This window comes from Varanus komodoensis, unplaced genomic scaffold (assembly GCF_004798865.1).
Source record: "Varanus komodoensis strain SLA01 unplaced genomic scaffold, ASM479886v1 scaffold43, whole genome shotgun sequence".
NCBI classification, from domain to species: domain Eukaryota; kingdom Metazoa; phylum Chordata; class Lepidosauria; order Squamata; family Varanidae; genus Varanus; species Varanus komodoensis.
The window spans coordinates 6,552,357-6,571,475 of NW_025335985.1; the positions used below are offsets into that span (position 1 = coordinate 6,552,357).

The 19,119-nt window shown below is 56.8% G+C and overlaps 1 protein-coding gene across 1 annotated transcript; it reads right to left on the reverse strand.

The window, feature by feature from the left end:
* Nucleotides 1-13,933: 13,933 nt before the first annotated feature.
* On the reverse strand, nucleotides 13,934-19,031 carry RPP25L (ribonuclease P/MRP subunit p25 like). The gene is made up of 2 exons (XM_044444074.1): nucleotides 18,976-19,031; nucleotides 13,934-15,262 (listed from the first exon to the last, which is right to left on the reverse strand). The coding sequence occupies exon 2, from the start codon at nucleotides 15,249-15,251 to the stop codon at nucleotides 14,697-14,699; it is 555 nt and encodes a 184-aa protein (XP_044300009.1). The 5' UTR covers nucleotides 15,252-15,262; nucleotides 18,976-19,031; the 3' UTR covers nucleotides 13,934-14,696.
* Nucleotides 19,032-19,119: the final 88 nt, after the last annotated feature.

A 19,119-nucleotide genomic window follows, 5' to 3' on the forward strand; every position in this document is an offset into this window, starting at 1 on the left:
AGAGCCCCGGCTGACGTTTCCATGGAGCTGTCCACCCCCCCCCCCCCCCCAAGATCCCCTTCCTGCTCCATCCCTGCTAGCTCAGATCCCATCAGCCACGACTTGAAGCAGGGACTTGTGCCCCAGAATGCATCACTGCATGCTGCTTATTCTGAACGGCAGTTGCCACGCTGATGCCCCTGCTCCCGGCCTGGAGAAATCCCTTCGGAGCGCTCACAACCCGTTTTGGTTTTAAGCACCCTAGAAAGTTTAGGATCACAGGCAAATGTGGCCAACCCCACCCCCCCCACGCTAATTCGCATGACCAGGCACAATCCAGGATCCAGGCCAAGAAGAGAAGAGATCGGGGCCTGAGGCCCATGGGACAAAAAAGTACACACTTGCCTATCCTTATTTAGAAACATAGAAACAGAGCGAGGCAGAAGGGGCCTCCCGGGTCAGCTAGTCTGACCCCCAGCACCAGCCCGCTCCGCTCACGACAGGCCCACCAGTTACATATGCGCTCTGCTCTCCTTGTACCTGTGTGTGTTGCTGAAGGACTGTGTCTCCGGTTTGTAAAAGAGCTTGTGCACAGGGCCGATTTGATTTCAGAAAATGAAGGTGGGCAGCCAGCCCGAGAGGATCAGATACGGCAGACACTTTGGGGGCCCTGGACTTCTTCCTGGCAAGTGCCCATGGACAGCAGGATGGTGGGGCGGGGGGGGGGATCCCAGAGATCAGGCTCCAAATGGAAGATTTGGGTCCCCCTCCTAGCGCTGCCCCACACCTGCCCTCCTCTGAGGCTGGCCACGCATCTATTTGCTCAGAAGTAGGTTTCATGGCTTTCAAGCAGGACAAGCCCAAGATTCACCTGCACAAGGTGCAAGTGTTGCTCTTCAGAAGAAGCAGCCAGAGGCCAGCAATGCCGAGCGCGTGTGGAACTGGGGGAGGCGAACAGGAGGACACCATGGGGCGGCGGGGGGGGGTGTTCCCGGGCACATTCACAGTGTCATGGGGAAAGTTAGAAAATGGCAGGGTCCTAAAAGCGAAGTCTTGCAAGCGAAGCCAAATAGCCTCGGCAGAACACGTTATGCAGCATCTGATATTAGATAAAAGCAAAGCGAAAACATCTGAGGGTTTTTTAACTTGGACACAATATGGCATCATGTTATTTAATAACCAAATCAGCAGCATCTTCAGGAGCATCTAGCAAAACCTTTCTGCACATTATGGAAATTAGACTAAATATAATTTGTTTCTGTGCACCGTAAAGATCACCTCCGAGCAGCCAGTAAGAAGCCAGCCAGATTTCCGCCTCTAAACCGACGTGGGAAAATGTTTTATAGACCGCCCTCTGCCCACAACTAGAATTAAACTTGGTGTATTTTATTGTGTTGTTTCCTTGTGCGTTTGTATTTGGAAAGTTAAGAATTAAAAATCCATGGGTGGATAATCCATGCTCCATGCTTGCTAGGAAGTGGGGCCTATAAAAATGGTAAATACAAGTTCGATCATTTTAAATAGTCAGTTCATGGTGTTAAAATACAAATTTGAACAAGGTACCTTAAAACGCAGACACACTTTAAGGACAGAATTCAGCCATGCTGAGCCCTTGCAAAACTTCTTCCCATGGGAAGCTGCGGCCTTTGGCCACAGTTTCCATTTGAATGCACATTTATATCTGTAAGGGTAATTATCTTCAGGGTTATAATCTGTCACATGCAACGCTTGGCAGCCTGATTTGGTGCTAACTCTTGTCGCTCCGACAGCGTCTATCCACAGGAGTTGCAGGAGGTGGATAAAGAAGTATAATCAGAGGAACAGAAGCAGCGATCTTTGCTCCGAAGTGTGGCTGAGTGCCAAATTTGCCTGGGAAACATCGGAATACGCTGATGGCATGTAAAATCCACAAGCCTGGCGAGCCTGTGCCTTGGCCCAGGCAAAGGGGCCAGGTGGGACCTGGAGCAAAATTCTGAAGTCCCCTGCTCACCTCTGGAAGGCTTGGCTTGACAAGATGGAAAGTGCGCTGGAGCAGGCGGGGAGGGGGAATGCTCCCACGGAAAGCCCTGCAATGAAAAATCTCGCACGTCAGGAACAGATGTTCTAGCCTTCCCTGTCCCTGCTGTGCCACTTTTCTAATTGCAGAGCGTTTTCAAAAAATCAGAGGTGATCTTCTTGTCCGAAATGATGCAGTCCATTCCACTGTGGCAGGACCGTTCCCCTCCATGACCATCTCATTCCGGTGCACGTGTCAGAGCAAGCTCTACCTGGCTTCTTGCCGGTTTGGTTGGTTGTGATGTGAAGGCTCACGAGCAAGAGCCTCCTCCAGGTGCAGAAAGGAGACTTCAGGTATTCCATGAGATCAGCCTTCACTCAAGCAGGGCTCAGCCACAACAGATCGGTGTGTCTTTCAAATGCCTCCAGGAATTTGTGCTTTTTGCAACGAGCCAATGCAGTTAATCCTGTAGAATATCTTGGAGAATTACTGGAATTTTGGTTTATTTCCAAAATAGGTACCCGCTGCAGTGAAGAGAGGTTGCTGGAAGGTGCAAAGAAACAGTTCATTGGCAAAATATTTTGTAGAACATATGTGGATAGAATAGGCAAAGAAATGGAGTGGAGGAAAGTACGCCAATATTCACCAAGTGGGCAGAATTCACTGGCAGCGCTAATGATGGGAAGATGGATTCTTTGAAGAGCTGTTTTTTGGGAAATGCATTTGGGAATTCTTTGGGGCAGACATTCCAGGTGGGAGGAGAAATCGTTGCATGGAATAAAGGTTTCCATCTTCACTGCGGATGCACAGGGTGGCCACTTACGAATTGCTCCTGAAGAGGACTGCTACCTGTGTAACATTTGCCTGTGCTGATTTATACAGATAAACGCCCATGTAGAAAACATTATTATAATGATGAGAGAACGGCCTGCCTCACGATATGGGAAACTGCCCTTCAGGCCACTATCCAGTGCCAGTGGGGAACATGCAAGAGATCTGATGGTTTGTGGGGTTTAATCTTTAAACTGGAACTGGGCAGGGCCGCTCTTTAAACAAAGGCCAAGCCCTCCACTTGGGAACAAGAAACCAAATGTGCCACTGCAGGACAGGAAGTACTTGGCCCAGCGATACTGCAAATGAGAAGGGTCTCGGGGTTGTTGTAGATCACAAGCTGAATAAGAGCCAAGAAGGTGATGTAGCTGCAAACAGGGCCAACGCGATTTGGGGCTGCATTAACAGAAGCATCACCTCCAAAACAAACGCAGTGCTGGTTCCCCTTCACTCAGCTCTAGCCAGACCTCAGCTGGGTGACTGTGTCCAGTTCTGGGTGCCTAGGTTTTAAAAAGATGCGGAAAAGTTAGAAAGGGTGCAAAGGAGGAAACAAGGTGATCCAGGGTTTGGAAACATGGCCCTGTGAGGAGAGAACTGGGCGTGTTTGGCCTCAAAAAGAGGAGAGAAAGGAGGGACATGGTATCACTCTACAAGTACCTGAAAGGCTGTCACAAAGAGGAGGGGCAAGACCGCTTCTTATTCATACTGGAGCGCAGGACATGGACTAACAGACTTAAGTGGAAAGAAAACAGGTTCAGACTAGATGCAAGGAAGGATCTCCCGACTGACAGAGCAGTAGAGCAAAGGAACCTATGCCTGGGGAGGCTGTGGGCTCTCCCTCGATGGAGACATTCAAAAAGCGTCAGGACAGCCGTCCGAGTGTCACTTGGAGTCTTGTGATGGCAGGGGTGGACCCCATAGCCCTCTGGCCCCTTCCAACTCTACTATTCTGTGAGCCCGGGGACACTGTTGAATGGATGCTGACCCTCTGGCTATTCCCCATTAAAGGACTGTCCTCTGTCAAAGAGGCGGCATGGCCACCCTGCTTCTGCATGTGGGAAGGGGGGAATGGCACTGCCGGGCCGGCTTCGAGGGGCATGTGGAACAGCGATACTCCACGGAAGGGCGGCAGCCGGAGCGTCGGGCCTGCCGAAATCACACACTTTGCTCTGAAATAGGAACTCGGCAGCAACCTCTGTTCTGGCGGAGTTGGAAGAGAGTGGCAGTCTTTAATCCGGGGGGAGGGCCCGGCCCAGCCGCTCAACCAGCACAATCCAGATCAAGGTGTGTGCCGAGGAAAAGCCCGGACCAGCAAGGAGCGCCGAGCACCAAAGCGTGGGGGGACAAAAGGTGCCGCCAGTTCACCAGCCAGCAGCTTGAAAGCCTCACGCCGGACGTGCTTCTAGCGCAGGACTTCTCCAACGGGCCGTGGCCAGACCGCCTGAGCGGTGGCTCCCCTCGGCCCGGGAGAGCGCGCTCCTCCTCTGCAGTGGTGGGGGCACGGACGCACAGCCGGCAGAATCCACTCCTTCTGCAAACAGGTTGCTCCAAAACAGACGTGAGCAAGGCAGATGTGATCAGTCACCGAATGGGGTCAGGTGCACACAGTCAATCAGCATTTAGCTGACTGACAGACTCTGAGTAACTCCTCAAGGGCTGCCCTTTCTTGACCCAGAGGCTGCGCCGAGACCCACGATTCCAGCCTCTGCCGGCACTACCAAAAAGGAGATGAAGGGCGCAGACAAGACTGAGAAGGCCGTCAAGGGTCAGCCTGGCCGGGGGCCGAAATCCTGGCAGCGCCCACCGGCTGGAGCACCCGGAACCCATGCCCACTTCCGCCCGTGCAGCTTGCGCCCTCTGGCCCCGGCCACCGAGGCCGTCAGGAGGAGAAGCGGGAGGTGCCGCTGCCGCGGGCTTTCTGGCCCAAGGAGCCTGTCAGGCAGGCAAGTGGGGTGCGGGTGACCCGCGGGGAGGGGCGGCAGTGGCCGGCGAGCACAGCAGAGGGGCTCGCGGCCCTCGGGAGCCTCTGCTCCCCACAGGGTCCTGCTCGCCTGTCGCCTTGCAAGAAAGAGGGGAGCAGAAGACGCTTCCACATCATGTGCAGGTGCTGAGAGGCTGTGACGCCCCCGCCACTATCTGTGCAGCGGGCCACTCCCGGGCACCATGACGCCGTTTGCAGTGCTGAGCAACCCCACAGCTGTTGCAGCTGGCCGCCCCTCCCCAGGCAGCCAACGGGCCGTGCGCCACGGGGGAAAGCAAAGGGTGACGTCTGCCCCACACCCCCCCGCCCCGTCATCAAGACCCTGCAAAGCCGTGTGACCCGAGCAGCGCCAAGAGCGAGCGCCTTCCTTCATCATCTCGCTGACTCGAGTCACCGGCAGCGGCTCCCTGGGGAACGGCGCCGTCACTCACCGCTGCTCCGAAGGCGCTGTAATCGCAGGGCCACCGTGCCTGGCACTTCCGCGGGACTAGTGTTTGTCAGGCTTGTCACCCAGGAAGATAAGCTGTGGGTGCGGGGGGCATGCCCCACTGAGCCCGCTGGAGACCCGGGCCCTTCTGGGGACGGCGCAGGCGCTGCTTGCTCCGTGGGCAGGCCGGAAGAAGCACCTCAGCTGGGGGAGCAGCCCTGATGCACCTGGGGCACGGGAGCAGGTGTCACAGGTGCAGGATGGGGGACAAGTGGCTGGAGGGCAGCACCTGCGAAAGGGACCTCGGGGTGCTGGTGGACTGCAGGCTGAACATGAGCCGGCTGTGGGATGCGGCGGTCAAGGGGGCGAATGCCACCCTTGGCCAGAAGCATGGCTTCTGCTGCACACGACTCTGGGCGCCCACAGCTGGAGTCCTGCGTCCAGTTCTGGGCTCCACCTTATCGGAGACGCAGCCAGGTTAGCAGAGGTTCAGCGCAGGGTCACCAGAAGGGCGGCCGGGTTGGGAGGGATGGCAGACGAGGAGAGATTGAGGGACCGGGTCTTTTCCGCCGGGAGGAGACTCCGAGGGCGTCCTTTAGTGACTTCTGGGTATGTGAGGGGGCGTCATGGGGAGGAGGGCCATGGCCTGTTCTTCCCTGCAGTGGAGGGCAGGACGCATTCCAGTGGGGCAAAGCTCAAGGAACCAGGCTTCAGGTTGGATGCCAGGAAGTCTTTCCTGACAGTTAGGACCCCTGGGATAAGGAATGGGCTTCCACGGTTGAGGCCCCCTCAGTGAGGGTGTTCAAGGAAAAATTGGGCAGCCACGTGTCAGGGATTGCATGAATGGAGCTGGCTGGAGCCAGGGGTCAGACTAGATGGCCCGGGAGGCCCGTTCTGACTCGCTTTTTTCTGTTTCCAACTCTGGAGGAGCTGTGGCATGGAAGCCCCAGTGCCCCCCAGGCCATGGCGAGCCACAGCCAAGAGCCAAGCCCGGGTGCTGCCAGACGAGGCTCCTGGCATGCAGGGGTCCCCCCTCCACCCCGCCCCAGCTGCAGGGTTTAATGGGAGCCGGGCTCCATGCAGCCACCGTGCTTTCTCACTACTTTTGCAGTCGGGTTTTTCCTTTGAGGAAAAATAAATCGCCGTGGAGGAAACAGCAGAATAGCAGCAGCAGTAAAGCAAGAAACATGCCGATGCCTGCAGGACGCAGCGGCAGGCCAGGCAAGAATGACAGCCGGTGACTTCTGCTGGCATCGCCTGTCGGTGCTGAGGCGTCTGCGGGGCCGAATGTCTGCCTGGAGTGCCTGCAGTAAGAAGAGCCAGAAGGAGCCGGGAGCCTTCGAAGGGAGGGGAGCCTTGGAGGAGGCTGCAGAGGTGACCCGAAGGAACTCAGAGGAGAGGCTGTCGGAAGCCTCCAAGTCTTTGCCAGAGGGGAGGCACGCGGCTTGGGCCCAAAGACCTGGAGGAAAACCTTCCGCTTCTCAGCCTGCCTGAATTCAACAACAGCCTTTCCCCACCTGCCACCTAGGAGAGAGGCAGTGCAGGCCTGCAGATGGTTTGTTATTATGCAAACCATCTAGACAGCCATGTGGCTACGAGACAATGTATGAAAGCGCCAGACAGACAGAGGCCTTCCCTGTGGAGCATCCGACTTTATAAATCCCCCTCCATGGAGACCTGGATGGAGGTGGCACCTTTCGGTACCAAGCGAAAGCTTTTCTACTTGTTCCGCTCCAATGCCGCCCCATTTTTGATAACATGTCGTGTTATTTCAGGTTTTGTGCTATTTTTACATGGCATGGATTTCCGATGTTTACCTGTACTGCCCTAAAATCAATCCTGGGATGCAAGAACGGGTGGCAAGTTCAAAACAGAACGGGCAGCCTCAGACTATACCGTGCGGGGGGAGGAGGTGGAGCGGGCTGGCTTGGAAGAAGCCGCTCTGTCGTGGGTTGTCGGTACTAGCGAGAACGGAGGACTCATGCGCACTCCAGAAGGGGGTTCCAAGAGGCCTCATGCATCCGATGCAGCGAGCAGAAAGCAGCTTGTGCCGTTTCCTGCTTTCTCTGACAGCATCCCTTCGGGTGGGTGATCACTGCCATCTGGACCCCTGCCATGTTCTAGACCCCTTGCAGAGAGTAGGGGCGCCAGACTCGAGCAGGGAAGCCAGAGGCAGCAGGACTAGAAATCCAGGCCGGCAGAGCGGCATGTGACGGTTCCTTGCTAGCCGCACGTGGAATCTGCTCGTTGTGGGGCTCCAGGTTCCCCACCGAAATCTTGGATCCAGCTGCCCTACCCAAGAACTGGGGAGGGAGGGATGGAAAATACTCAGAGGGGCGCTCCCCCTCGGCAGCCACCTCAAGCTTCTAGTCCCTCCTGTTCAAGCTTTCCACTGTGCTCCAATCCAACCCATGGCAAATGAGGGTGAAGCTGGCAGTGGGCTCAGATGAAACGTGTCCTGCGGCAGAAGGGCAGCTGCCCCTCAGGCATTTCTGCACCGTGGCTGGAGGGAACTTGCGCTTTGATCATCCATGGTATTTGTAGGCTCTCAGCCCTTTGGTGGCCCTCTGTGATCGGTTGCAGAGGTCTGCCTGCCTGGCCTACGCCCCGGCTGACAGCGAGGAGGGATGCGCGTTTTGCCTTGTCTGTGCCAACACGGTGAAACCTCAACAGCTGAATGTCGGCACACCTGCTGCGCACAGAGCCCGGGGTCTTTGTGTTTCCAAGATGCTGAGGGTGAATTCATGTAAGCATCTTAGGGCATGGTTGACTGACCGAAAGCAGAGGGTCACCATGAGCGTGGAATCATCGGGATGGCGGCCAGTGACAAGCGGGGCCCCCCAGGGCTCTGTCCTGGGGCTGATCCTGTTCAATCTTTTCATCAGTGCCCTGGAAGAAGGGGTGAAGAGTCTGCTGATCAAATTTGCAGATGGTACTAAAACTGGGGCAGTGGCCACAACTGAGGAGCAGGTACTCCAGATCCAAAAGGATCGGGACAGACTATGGAAATGGGCAGGAGACAACAGGATGTTGTCAATGTGGATAAGTGCAAGGTCTTGCACTTGGGGCATAGGAATGGGTGTCATAAGGACAGGTCAGGGGACAAGTGGCTGGAGAGCAGCACCTGTGAAAGGGACCGCGGGGTGCTGGTTGACTGCAGACTGAACATGAGCCAGCCGTGTGAGGCGGTGGCCAAGAGGGCGAACGCCACCCTTGGTTGCATAGCCAGAAGTGTGGCTTCTAGATCGAGAGAGGTATCACTACCACTCTGCATGACTCTGGTGTGCTTGCAACTGGAGTATTGAGCTCAGTTCTGGGCCCCTCATTACAGGAAGGATATAGCCAGGTTGGAGTCAGTGCAGCACAGGGCCACAAGGTTGGTGGCTGGTTTGCAGGGGATGCTGTATGAGGCGAGACTGAGGGAACCGGGTCTCTTCAGCCTGGAGGAGACTCGGAGGGGATCTGCTGGTGACATGGAGGTATGTGAGGGGACGTCATGCGGAGGTGGGTAGAGACCTGTTCTCCCCTGCGGAGGAAGGCAGGACGTGCTCCAACAGAGCAAAGCTCAGGGAGCCAAGGTTCCGTTTGGATGCCAGGAAGCGCTTCCTGACAGTCAGGACCCTGAGGGTGTGGAATGGGCGTCCAGGGGGGTGGCTGAGGCCCCATCGGTGCGGGTGTTCAAGGATAGGCTGGACATGCGCATGGAGGGCATGTCGTGAGCGGAGCTGGCTGGAGCCGGGGGTCAGACTAGATGGCCCGGGAGGCCCCTTCTGACTCGCTCTGTTTCTCTGTTTCTATCTTTACGTTCTAACATCTGCAGCCTTCCCTGGCTGAAAAGAAAGGGAGCAGGGAGACCACTTCTCCCCCACCTTCCAGCCCTGTTAGGCGCCCACCCCGGCACCTCACGGAGGAAGGATGAGGCAGCTCAATGCACAGCCCCCCCCCCCCAACCCCTCAGCGGCCCACAGGAAGGAGCCCACCTGGGCCTGGCTGGCCCCATCCAGTTCGTGCTGGCGTTGCGGAAGTCAGCGCTCACGAGAGCCGCGAAATCGGAGCTTGGCCCGCAGGCTCTCTCTTCCGGCATCTGACGGACTCAGCCCTCGCCGGGACGGCCTCAGTGCACAGGAGCAAAACTGGTGCCAAAGGAACCCTTTCCCCTCCTCACGTGGGTTGCCCGGGCGTGTTGAATATGCGCACTGTGCAGATGTAGAACAGAACGCCCTGGAACCGCACAACGCACCATTAGAACAAGGCCTTCCCCGTTCGCCCGTCGGCACCCTCTCTGCCGAGGCCGGGAATTTTCCTCCCTGCATTCACGCTCAACCCAAGGACGGCCCTTCAGGATGCGGCCTGGCCTGCTTCCTTCGCCGTCTCTCTCAGCTAGGAGCACTTCTCCTGCAGCGATTCGCGCGGAGGCTTCCTCTCCAGCCCTGCACTGTCAGAACCAAGGGGTGCGCGCGCGTGTGTGCATGTGTGTGTGCGCGCGCGCAACTCCTTCCGCCACCCCATTTGTTTTCCCTGCAGCTTTGATCTCAGGTGACTTAAGAGATTCACAATGCAGATTTAATGTCTGTGTGGGTTTTAAATGTTGTTCTCCACACTGAGAACTCGAGTGCGTGAAAAAGCCAATGCTAAATCCACAATAAGGAAATGAGTACATTGGTAACGGGTTGGCTTCTTCCTGAAGGCATTACGGGCGGCTTCGTAGACAAAGATCAGATAACTCATTCGGTTCGCCTTGCGTGTGAAATGCCTCGGCATTTCGTGTCTCTCCCAAAGCAGCTGTGTGTGGGGAGGTCCCTCTTAGTCCTGCGTCTCGGGCAGCAAGCCCCCTTTGCCTGTGAGCAGCCTGGGTCCTTGGACGGAGCGTTCGGTGGCGCTGGGGACATGCGCCAACGTCCTCTTGAGCCTAGTGGTAAATGCAGTGCAGCGAGAACACGGCACGTGCTTTGCTTTTAATTTTTCAGCGAGGAGAACGCTGTGCTAGCCTCGCCAATCTATTCGTATTTAAATAGCTTTGTTAGTTCCTTTGGGCCACTGTTTCTATAAATTGCAGCTCCTTTATTCACATCGCATCGCCTTCGAATTATTGCCCCAGCAGGTTACCCGGCCTCGTCTTGGCCATTAAGTTTAACGGTTTGCTTTTCCCTTTACGTCCTTGTGCGCTCATCTGGGCCTATAATAGCTAGTCATTACAGCTTCTGTTTCCAGCTCCTATTACATTGCTTAATCAATAAGCCCATTAATGCATTTCAGCTGCAACAAGGAGTCTCCGTGCATCGTCCCAGGCTCCAAGTTGCCCACCTGGGTGCAAACTTGAACCCAGATTAACAGGCCGATGCGCCAACGTTTCAATCCCTCTGACGGGGTCTCTGCGGAAGGAGAGCCGAGGGGCAGCCCGGCAAGCGGGAGAAGCTATTTCCACCCTGGCTTGGGAAGCGGGCTGCAGCACCTGCCCGAGGCCTGTGGGTCTCCCCCCAAAGCCACAGTTCGCAACCGGATTTAACACGTCCTCCGCTGGTGCACAGCCCTCCGAGTCTTTAAACCCCTGGACAGCCATTGGGGCAGTAAGGGCCCTGGACAGGGGCCGGTTCCCTGGCAGAGGTGCCGTGGGTCACTCTCCAGCCAGCGGGCCACCCCACACCCCCGGCTGTTCTGCCAGGTGCTCAGGTCCCGCGTAACAGCGGAGCCACGCATCTTGCAGACCTTCGGGGCACAGGGATATACTCTCCGTGGCTTCTCTCCCGGCCACCCAAGGCTCAGAGATGAGGCACGCCGCCGTGCCGTCAAGCAACTGCTTTATTAACGCCGTGAATCAGCGGTGGGGTTTTGCAGGGTAACTAGAGCAGAAACTGATGAAGGCCGGCCGGCTGGCGCAGCTCCGCAGGTGTCCAAGAGCCCCCTCTGGCGGAGCAAGGGGCACCTGCCGCACGAAGCTGCAGCCGGCCTGCCCCACTCGGCACCCTCCACGCCCGCCCAGTCCGCTGTTCAAGCCGCCCACCTGCGGCCTCGTGCGGATGCCCCGCAGCTCGGCTCTGCGCTGCTTGAGGAAGTCCTTCCTTTGAATTCCCACCCAGCAGCTCCACCCGGCAGCGCCTCTGGGCCCCGGCATGCTGAGGGGAGAAAAGCTTTTCTCGACAGGCTTGCCCTCCTCCCCACATCCGTTTCTGCTCAACGAAACACCCTCAGCGGTGCAAGCGCTCCTTGCAGCGGAGCAGCCCCAGCCCCACACTCATTTCAGCTGCCCTTTTCCACACATCCTCTCGCTCTGGTCCGTCCGAGCAGCACTGAACGGAGGGAGTGCGGCAAGGGAGCGGGCCGCACCGTGGAGTCGTGTGCAGGGAAGACGGCGTGGGACGTCTTCAGCCCCTTCTCCCACGATCCTTAACGTGACACTTACTTCTTCACAGCAGCCAAACATCTTCACGCCAAGGCACTCACCTCGGCCCCAAAGCCTTTCGCTCGCCATTTGCCGGCAGCCTCGATCCTGTCGGTGGGAATGTGGGACGAGGACCGTTTCTGCCCCAACGCCGAGCGGCACTTGCCATCTTAATGCCAGACCACCCAATTCAGGGGTCTTCCAGGGAACTCTTCCCAATTCCTTTTCATTCTTAAATAATTTGGGGCTATTTGCAGACTCCCCCCCCCCACCCCCCGCAGCTCCAACAGTTTGTGAACAGGCTCAAAAGTGCCACTACTGGTGCTTAGGACCCCCTGCCGATTACGTCTCTCCACTAAGAAAGGGCAAGTCCCTCTTCTCCTGTTCTTTCATGTTACCAACATGTAAAAGGATGCAGCTCGTTATTAACCTGAGCATGAGACGCGTCCTCCTGGCCCCGGAGCACAGATTACTCTGGGCTCTTCGGTGAGGGACTCTTGCGTCCTCTCAAAGTCCGGGCAAGTGCCACCACCAGCTACCCAGCCACATTCTCCAGGAACCATACATCAGCCAGGAAGGCCCGACTGTGGCCCAAACCACCGCGTGGAACAGGCTGCAAGCATTTTAGCTTTCAGAGAATTTCAAGGGTGCCTCCGGAAGAGTGGCCATTCTTTGAACCACCCTGGAAGCCCTTCTTGGCACCTGCCTGCCTGCCCTGGCTCGGCTTCTGACCAAAGGCTACCCAAGGGCAGCCACATGACTCGACGCAGGGACATCCTCGTGGGTGGATCGGGCTCTTCGGTACTATCTCAAAGGACTGTCGGGGTGCTGGGAACGGTGCTGCAGCTCAGAGGCGCTTCCCTGCATTCCCGGAAGGGCAACGGCTACGCCCCTTCAAGAGCTCACCTCGGGCAGCGAGTGGTGCCCGGCCACGGTGCCCCCGTGGCTGGGCACCAGCACTTCCCCCGTGTCGCCAGCAGCAGGGACGGCGCAGGAGCGACCCAACAGGACGCGAGCCACGAGGCCGTCCGGAGCACGAACCCCACGACCTGGCCCACCCTTCTGGCCTGGAGCACCTCTTCGCGGTCAAGCACGAGGGGCTGGGAACACAGCAGGACCCACTGGCCGGGGAGCAGCCCTCCACTTCAGCGGCCTTTGCATACGCTACGGGATCCACGCCTCCACTGAGCGCCTGGCCCTAACCCAGTTCCGCAAAACTGGCCAAGTGCGTGACCGGGGGACAGGGAGGGGGCCTGGCCGTCCCCGCTTTTCACCCGCAAGGGCCCCCCGTCCCTGCCAAGCTGGGGCCTTCTTTGAGCCCCCGTGGATTGCAGCGCTCGGGCTGCTGCAGGGCCTCCTGTGTGAACCGGGAGGGTGGGGTCCTGTCTGGGGGAGCAACGCTCACAGACCCCAGAACGGGAGCCCTGGCAGAGCGGTGAGCCCACTGCAGGCACCACGAGCCACACCCAGGGCCTGCGGGTCTGAAGTGACTGCCAACACACTGGGCACGCGTTGCCCCCCAGCAGCCGGCTGCCTGGCCACCTGGAATGCGCCCCCCCCCCCCGCCCAGCTAATGCTACCCCTCCCCACAGAAGCAGCCTGGAAGAGTCACACGTCCAGAGGGAGGACTCCTTTGTCTGAAGCGGGCCGCCGTGTGAACGCTTTAAGCACACGGCAGACCTGCCTCACCTTGAACCGGGCGCCACATGCAGCATGAAAGACTGAGGGAAGATACTTCAAGATGGAAAGGGGTGGGACTCGCAGGGCGACCGGACAGGCTGAGCCGCCTGGAGGGAGCCGTCAGAGGAGCAAAATGGGAACGGGCAGGTAGGGAGGAGCACCGTTCAAGGGGCGAGCCTGGGCGGGCGGCTGCGGCCTCGCAGAGCCGTCCTTCGAGGACTCGTTCTCCGGGGCGCTCTGGAGGCACAGGGCCCGCCGGCTCCCTGAACGCATTCGAGACGGCCAGTTCTCCAGACGTGTGACAAAGGCAGCTCAAGAAACGCAGTTCATCAAGAGCGTGTTCCCAAATCAGCGTGGGACTGCTCCTACTCAATGGATCCGGAAACAACAGAAAGCACCTTCTTAAGAAGAGGACCGGAGTGGCCGGCTGTGGGCAGTCCCGACTGCCAGCCCTTCAGGCACCTTCCTGGCGGGGCTAAAGGGACACCTTCCCTCGGTGTGAGGCACTGCTCACCCCTCAGCACCCCTCGCCCAGAGAGGGGAGGGCCGGGACGGATGTGCCAAGGGGCTGCAGGCAGGGCCAGGCAAGGGGGCCCAGCAGCTCTTGGTGCTCTGTTGCCCTGAAGATAAATGCAAGCTTACTGAAGACGAGCCGTGCACTGAAACATAGGCCTTGCCCCTGGCTTTATTAACAAAAATACAATTTCAAGCTTACCATCCAGGGCTCCTAAGGGTTACAAGCGGCTTCTGAGACACTTTGCGTTTGTCCTCATGGAAACGCACATCACGGACCCTTGGCACAAGTGCACAGACAGCACGCCCCCCTCGCTTCTATGCCGAATCAGACTGCAATCCCTCCTCGTGAATGTCCAGGGTGGAAGTCCCTTCTTTTAAAGGAAGAGATGTTAGCAGCCTTGGAGCCACAAGAAGGCACATAATGCTTTCGGGCAGCAACGAAATGACTGGCCGCGATATGGGGCAGGTGGGGGGCGGGGGAAGCATTTGCCAAACCCTTTCCCTTTACAAAAATCTGGCTACATGACACAACTCACAACTTTCACCACAGGCCCCAGGAGAAAGCAAGACATTTTCACAGGTACCTCTTTATCAGATAGGAAAACACCTCAGACTTTGGGGAAAAGAGCATTCCCGCTCCGGAAAATTCTGCACTTCCTTTTCATCCCTGACATTCAGGCACAGTAATCCTGGATATACCAGAAACAGTCCACAGAAATGCTTTATGTGCACACCTGATCCAAGCGAGGAAAAGAGCCCAGTCACAAAAGTCTAGCCGTCAGTCTGCAGGATTCTGAATTCGGGCTGGCAGCCTGTCCTTTCCTTTTTCCCTAAATGCAGTTTCTCTCTGCCCGTTTCCAGTGCTTGGATTACTGCGTGAACACTGACTGGCTCTCCCCAGTCCTACTCAGGGCTTTTTGTGGGGGTCCTCACGCCCCACGGAGCGAGGGTGCTTCCCAGCCCGGCTGGCCCCCCTTCCTCCGCCCTGCTTCCTCTTCGCCTGGCCCTGGGACTCAGACTTCAGTGTCTCCAGCCAGAGGGCGTCAAAGGACCCAGGAGCCTGGTAGCCCGGCTCCTGAGAGTCAAGCGGGTCTTTGCTCAGCAGCACGCAAATCGCAGGGGTGTTGCGCTTCACAGTCAAAGAATCCAGGCCAGCCTCTGGCACGATCGGCTCCCAGATCTCCTCCGTCTGCCTGAAGAACACTTTGGTGATCTGGTGGAGACTTTTGAGCCTCCGCTTCAGGATCTCCACGCAGGTGATCGTCTTGCTGATGGCTTTGCCGGCTCCACTGAAGACGACCTGCCTTGTCGTGTCAGACTCCATCTTGCCAATGGCGTAGCCCACGAGGTTCCGGATTTTGCTGCCGTCCTTCACTTTCATTTCAATTATATCCGAAGGTAGGCCAGGAAAGGGCAGGGGGGACGGCTTCTCCACAACCTTGGATTTCTGGTAGTTCTCCATGATCCACACAGCTGTGAAGGGCAAGGGGGAAAGAACGTTCAATGAGGCACCTGGGGAGATTACATAACACGCAAATGTCTCCATATTATGGCTAAAGAGGTAAAGTATTATGAAGATACAGCAAAATAATTGCTTTGCTGCATCAGACCAAGAGCTGGTCTGTACCATCACTGTCTCCAGCAGTGACCAAAAGAACAAAAGAAAAAGGGAGGGGATGGCAGGGGCTAAACACTAATTAGCATAATACTAGAACTCAGGGTTATTCCATGGAGCTGATTGGCGGAAGATTCAGGACAGAGAAAAGGAAGGGTTTCTTCATATGGCACAGTTAAACCATGGAACTCCCTGCCACAGGAAACAGTGATGAGTACCACTCTGGATGGCTTTAAAAGGGGATCGGACAGATTCAAAGAGGAAGAGGCTATCGGTGGCTGCTAGCCTTGCTGGGCACGGGCTACCTCCCTTAGCAGAGCTGGCGTGCCTGCATATGCCAGCTGCTGAGGAACTTGGGCAAGCGGAGGCCTTGCACCCATCCTGCTCGAGTGATCTGGAGAACAGCTGCTTTGCCACTTTGGGTGTGCTGGATGGCACTCTGGCCTGACTCAGCAGGGCTTTTCTGATGTTCTTAGCAGATCCATGCAATAGAAAATCCATATCCTATCGCAAAATGTGTTGGATGCCGCCGCAGCGAGTTTGCCACGTCCCAGGGCCTGGCACAGAGGAAGTGATTCCAGCAGGCCTGTAACTATTTCTGCCAGGCTCCAAATGATAAAACCAGCAGAAGTAAATTACTGGAAGAAAACCAAGCACTAATCCATTGTCTTCGCTACAGATGCTGAAGAGAAATGGTCCTGCAGGCTCAGTACCACCCCCTGGGGAGCAAGGCCCACTTAGCACGGAGCAATACCACCGAGGGCCGGGAAGCCCCCCCCTGCTCCCCTCCAGTGACCAAGAAGATCGCTGCATGCAAACGCTCCCAGCTCTTTCCCAAGCAAAAGCCCAGGGAGCCGCTGCCAGCTTGTGCAGGTAGTATTAAGGGAAGGGAGGACCGGCGCCAGGGGGCTATGGGCATCCCCATGGGATCATGCCCCCAGCGTGCCGTAACGTTTTCCCTCAAAACATTTCAGGTCAAATATGTGTGGAATGCTGGCATAAAGAAAGAGAAAGAAAGCGAAGCGGGGTTCTATTTCAGCTTTGCTGTTTACTAAAGAGAAGTAAAATAAACATGGCACATTAGCTCTCCCTCACACAGAAGTGCGCCGACTTGAGTCCCCATGGGCTCCAGCCCACCGACCCAACAGTGAGCGGCTGATGCGAGCCGCCTGACGAAACGCCTCGAGTGCCACAACCCACCCACCTCTCCTTTAGGGCATCATAACATTTTTCTCTGCAGATTACGTGGATTTATACTGAAACTGCTCAAATTCAGTGTTCCCCAGAAAACCTGTATCACTGCTTTCATCCCAAATGGGCACTTCTAGCAGTGCCCAAGTCGCTCAGAGTATCCGTGCTGCTCTGCAGCTTTCTCATCTGGCAGTACTTGTAAAACCTTTAAACAGCAGCGAAGTGCAGAAAGAAAGGCACCTGTGGTTGACAGTTACTAATTTTCGCAAGCTACAGTACGATGCTTGATGGGCTGCCACAGGACATCTTCTGCTTTGCTGTCACTAAATATCAGTCCCTTTTCACTGAGCTGTGGGTGTATTTCAAGAAACATGCATGCATGCTAAGGACCAACACCTGAAAAGCATTAACCGTGACTCTGGAACTGCCACTCTTTCCTAACGGTATGACTGCAATCGGCACAAATGCGTAGTTAGCCATGAATTCATGAAATGGGAAATTTCCCGGATAAAAATAAAGCTCTGGAATATTCTGTGCTCTCATCACTGAATTCGAGCTCTCATGAAAAATGAGTTTAATGACTGTGTGCGTAAGAAAGAAGATTCAGTCTATAAGCATTGGCATTTTTTAAATACTCAAATCAGTTTTTTAATTAAAGTATCTTTTTTTAAAAAAAACACAAGTTTAAAAGGAAATTACATTTGAATGTAAACACATTAAAAACTCTATTTAAAACTCAGTCATGACAACCACAACATACTGCGTTAAAATGCCTGCATTGCTGTATGAAGAGAACAAGTGTCAAGTCCTCCACGCAGGAAAAAGAACCAAATGCAGCAACACAAGATGGGGAATATGTGGCTCAACAGAACTCAGAAAGAAAAAGATCTCAGAGTAATTGTGGACAATAGGCTAAACATGAGCCAACAATGCGATGCAGCCGCCAAGAGGGCAAATGCTATTTTGGGATGCATTGACAGAATTATTACTTCCAAATAATGAGAAGTAGTAGTTCCTCTGTACTCCTCAGTAGTCAGACTTCATCTGGAATCCTGCATCCAGTTCTGGGCACCAAGATTTAAGAAAGATGCAGGAATATTAGAAAGGGTCCAGGGGAGGGCAGCAAGGATGAGGCAGGGTTTGGAAACATGGCCCTGTGAGGACAGACTGAGGGAACAGGGCATGTTCAGCCAAGAGAAGGATGAGGGGGAACATGGCATCCCTCTATAAGTGCCTCCAAGGCTGTCACAAAGAGGAAGGCCAGGATCTCTTCTGGCTGATCCCAGAGTGCAGGACACGGAATCATCAAGTCAAGCTGCGACAACCCAGGTTCAGGCTGGACATCAGGAGAAGCTTCCTCACTGTCAGAGCAAGCGACAGTGGGACCGGCTGCCTGGAGAGGTGGGGGGCTCTCCCACACTGGGGGCATTCAAGGGGAAACTGGGCAGCCACCCGAGTGGAATGGTGTAAACTGGTGACCTGCAACAGCAGGGGGTGGACTAGATGGCCTTCCGGCGCCCTCCAGCACGATTACTCTATGATTCTAGGCGGGAGTCGCGGCGGAAACATCACATTTCTGAGGCAGCGATCCCACCCTAAGGACTAGGGCATTCCTGCTGACTTTCCTCTTGACCGGCCACTAGAAGCAGCTCGGGTGCTGGGAGCCAGCAGATGCTCCCCAGGGCATCCCCCGGGTCCCCCGGCCTCTGCTGCATCCCCAGCGGCAGGCGCTTCTCAGTGCACCGCTTTCCCGGGCGACAGGCGTCTCCTTAGCAGCCCGACGCCCTGGACGGACAGGGAGACAAACAGGTGGGTCCTGAGCCGGACCAAGCCAGGGCTTTCCCTAGGAGCAAAAACGGTACACGCGAAGCTGTTCGCCAGCGAGAGAAAAACGTTATTTCTGTGGAGGCTGCAGCAGATCCAAACTGAAGCTGCAGAGAAGAAGACAGAAGGCCGAGACGAGGAGCCCGCGCTGCTGGGCACGGATCCGGACGGCGGGCGGGGGGAAGCGTGCTGCTGGGGGCCCGGGGCAGCTGAGCGGTGCCCCGGGAGCTAGCCCGGCGCAACGGCGCCCGTCGCGCCAGGCTCCCCGGGGAAGGCCGCCACGCCGAGGCGGGGCCGGGCCGCTCCGAGACGGGGCGGCTGCACGGAGAGGCCGCGGCCTCGAGCTTGCAAGGGCGCCGGGGCTGACGCGAGCAGGCCGCCTTGCAGGCCCCGCGCCGGCGGACGGGCACCAAGAGGGGCTACCACAGTTCCCCTGAGCACGTGCAGAGGCTTCCCGCGGGCGGGGCCGTCGCCTCGGCCGGCCGGGTCGGAGTGTCGGCGGCCGCGCATTCCCGGGCGGCGGCGCCTCCCCGCCGGGCCCGCGCCCCTCACTCACCCGGCGCTGCTGCTGTTCCTGCTGCCGCCGCCGCCGCCAGGCCCGGGCCAAGATGGCGCCTGCTCGCCTCCAGGGCGCCGAGCACGCATGCGCGCGCTGACCCCTCCCCGCCCCGCCTGCGCGAAGGGGGCGGGGGCGGGACGC